This window comes from Camelina sativa, chromosome 1 (genome assembly GCF_000633955.1).
Source record: "Camelina sativa cultivar DH55 chromosome 1, Cs, whole genome shotgun sequence".
Classification (NCBI taxonomy): domain Eukaryota; kingdom Viridiplantae; phylum Streptophyta; class Magnoliopsida; order Brassicales; family Brassicaceae; genus Camelina; species Camelina sativa.
The window spans coordinates 22,532,817-22,535,000 of record NC_025685.1 but is presented as its reverse complement, the minus strand read 5'-3'; the positions used below and the strand labels follow the sequence as shown (position 1 = coordinate 22,535,000).

Here is a 2,184-nt window from a genome sequence, read left to right as displayed (position 1 = left end):
ATGGAAAAGATGAAGGCAAATATACTGTATAGTTTGACTACTATTTGATTAAACGATAGTTTCTTAGTTTCTCTTTAAAATTGTGATATCTAGTACATATACCCTAAAAAATATATTAAAAAAATATCTCCGGTGTAGCGCACGTTTAACCTAGTTTTCGATAACACTTGTTTTAAAAAACTACTTTTTTCTCAAACTGCGAGTCTTTTAAGACGTTAATTTGTTATTTGTGTGTTTGGGCGTGAAACATGGCAATCACATAGCTTTCTTCTTATATCTCTGGCACTCAAACTATTCCATTCCAACTCAGCCTCGCCTACTAGGAAACAATGTACGTGAGGATCTTTATAGCGAAAAAAATATCTGACCCCAAGTCTTAAAACTCAATTTTATTTTTGTATGATTGGGTTTATTAGGGTCATCGTCTTTATATATATATATATATATAAAAGAATATTCGGCAATCACTATCTAAACAAAAAAAATCACCTCGGCAGAACTAGCTAGGTCGGCGATTCACTGCAAAGTTATCAAATGTGATAATTGGACTGATTCATGTACATACATATAAAGAAAGAGTTAAGAAACATGAGAAAAAGATGTGAACAATGTCTCTCTGAAACTTCAATTCCCAGTTGAGTTCCCCACTTCTTCTGTTCGACAAACAAAATCAGTTTGGTCTCGTGACCTTGACATATCCATTTTCATTGATAACGAATTGAGTGGTTACAATAAATATACCTGGAAGATATTTGATTCATTCAAATTCTTTTTTTTGTTAAATTAATAAATAAATAACGTCCGGCCCGGGGGCCTATAAATAAGAGAGATATCCACTCCCACTGAAAACACAAAATCAATCAGAGAGAAAGAGAGCTTCTGAGGCATACAAAAAGTAAAAACTGAACACCACAAAAAAATGCAAGTCACTGAAGAGAATTTGGAATTCCCAATTTTTTTTTTTTTGTCAAGATTTTCAGACGAAACTTATCTGATTTTTTTTTTTTTTTTGGTTGTAATTTTGCTTCAGGGAAAATGGAAGTAAGAAGGTGTTGAAGCCGATGGATTCAGAGCAACTGAGAGAATACGGACATCGAATGGTTGATTTCATTGCCGATTATTACAAAACCATTGAAGACTTCCCTGTTCTTAGTCAAGTTCAGGTCACCCATTTCTTCTTTGTCTCCTTCTTCTTTCTTGAAACATATCAATTTGGTCTGGGTTTATTATGGGTTTTATTATATAGAACCTATTCGGATTATGAGAAGTTGGGCTTGTATAAAGTTTCGAAATTTATCGTTCCCAGGTGTTGTGAGAGACCTAACTTTCTTTTAAATTAGTTAAGACCAAATTCTAGTGGTACATTGTGGTTTGCGAGTAGCAAGTTTCTTCTTTTTGTGTGTTAAGAAGACCTCTCTGTTTTAATTTATTCACAATTGTTGGAATTTTTACTTTGTTGTGATGCAGCCTGGTTATCTTCATAAGCTTTTGCCTGATTCTGCACCAGACCACCCTGAAACTCTCGACCAAGTTCTTGATGGTGATGATTACATTATCTCTTGATATTTTTTTGAGCATTTTCTGATGAACATAATAGATACATACTAAGCCCCTGTTTTATGCAACCATCTTATTTGTGTTTTTTTCTTTTGGCAGATGTTCGCTCGAAGATCTTGCCTGGAGTTACGCATTGGCAAAGTCCGAGTTTCTTTGCTTATTACCCTTCTAACAGCAGTGTCGCCGGTTTCTTGGGTGAGATGTTGAGTGCTGGTCTTGGTATTGTTGGTTTTAGTTGGGTTACTTCTCCAGCTGCCACCGAGCTCGAGATGATCGTTCTTGATTGGCTCGCCAAACTGCTCAACCTACCCAAGGAGTTTATGTCCAAAGGTAATCACTTCAAAACAGTACAAAACTTGTTTGCTTGTATTATAATAAGACCTTAGACCTAATAATAAGTGTGACTTGATTGATAAATATATTGTAGGAAACGGAGGTGGAGTGATACAAGGGTCAGCTAGTGAAGCTGTTCTCGTTGTTCTGCTCGCTGCCCGCGATAAAGCCTTAAGAAGCGTTGGCAAAAACACACTTGAGAAGCTCGTTGTCTACTCCTCTGACCAGACTCATTCAGCTTTACAGAAGGCTTGCCAGGTGCGTTTTGCATATTTTGAAATCAAAGAGTCTTTG

At 36.1% G+C, this 2,184-nt stretch overlaps 1 protein-coding gene across 2 annotated transcripts in view; it reads left to right on the top strand.

Moving 5' to 3' along the window:
• LOC104701856 (tyrosine decarboxylase 1) overlaps window positions 888-2,184 on the top strand; it is a 3,629-nt gene continuing 2,332 nt past the window's right edge. Inside the window, exons 1-5 of one of the 2 annotated variants that reach the window (XM_010417623.1) lie at window positions 888-921; window positions 1,031-1,163; window positions 1,468-1,540; window positions 1,657-1,887; window positions 1,985-2,148. In XM_010417623.1, the coding sequence (XP_010415925.1) occupies window positions 920-921; window positions 1,031-1,163; window positions 1,468-1,540; window positions 1,657-1,887; window positions 1,985-2,148 (603 nt within the window). In that variant the 5' untranslated portion in view covers window positions 888-919. The remainder of the gene's footprint in view (window positions 922-1,030; window positions 1,164-1,467; window positions 1,541-1,656; window positions 1,888-1,984; window positions 2,149-2,184) is intronic. The other variant, XM_010417615.1, reaches the window with a different exon arrangement.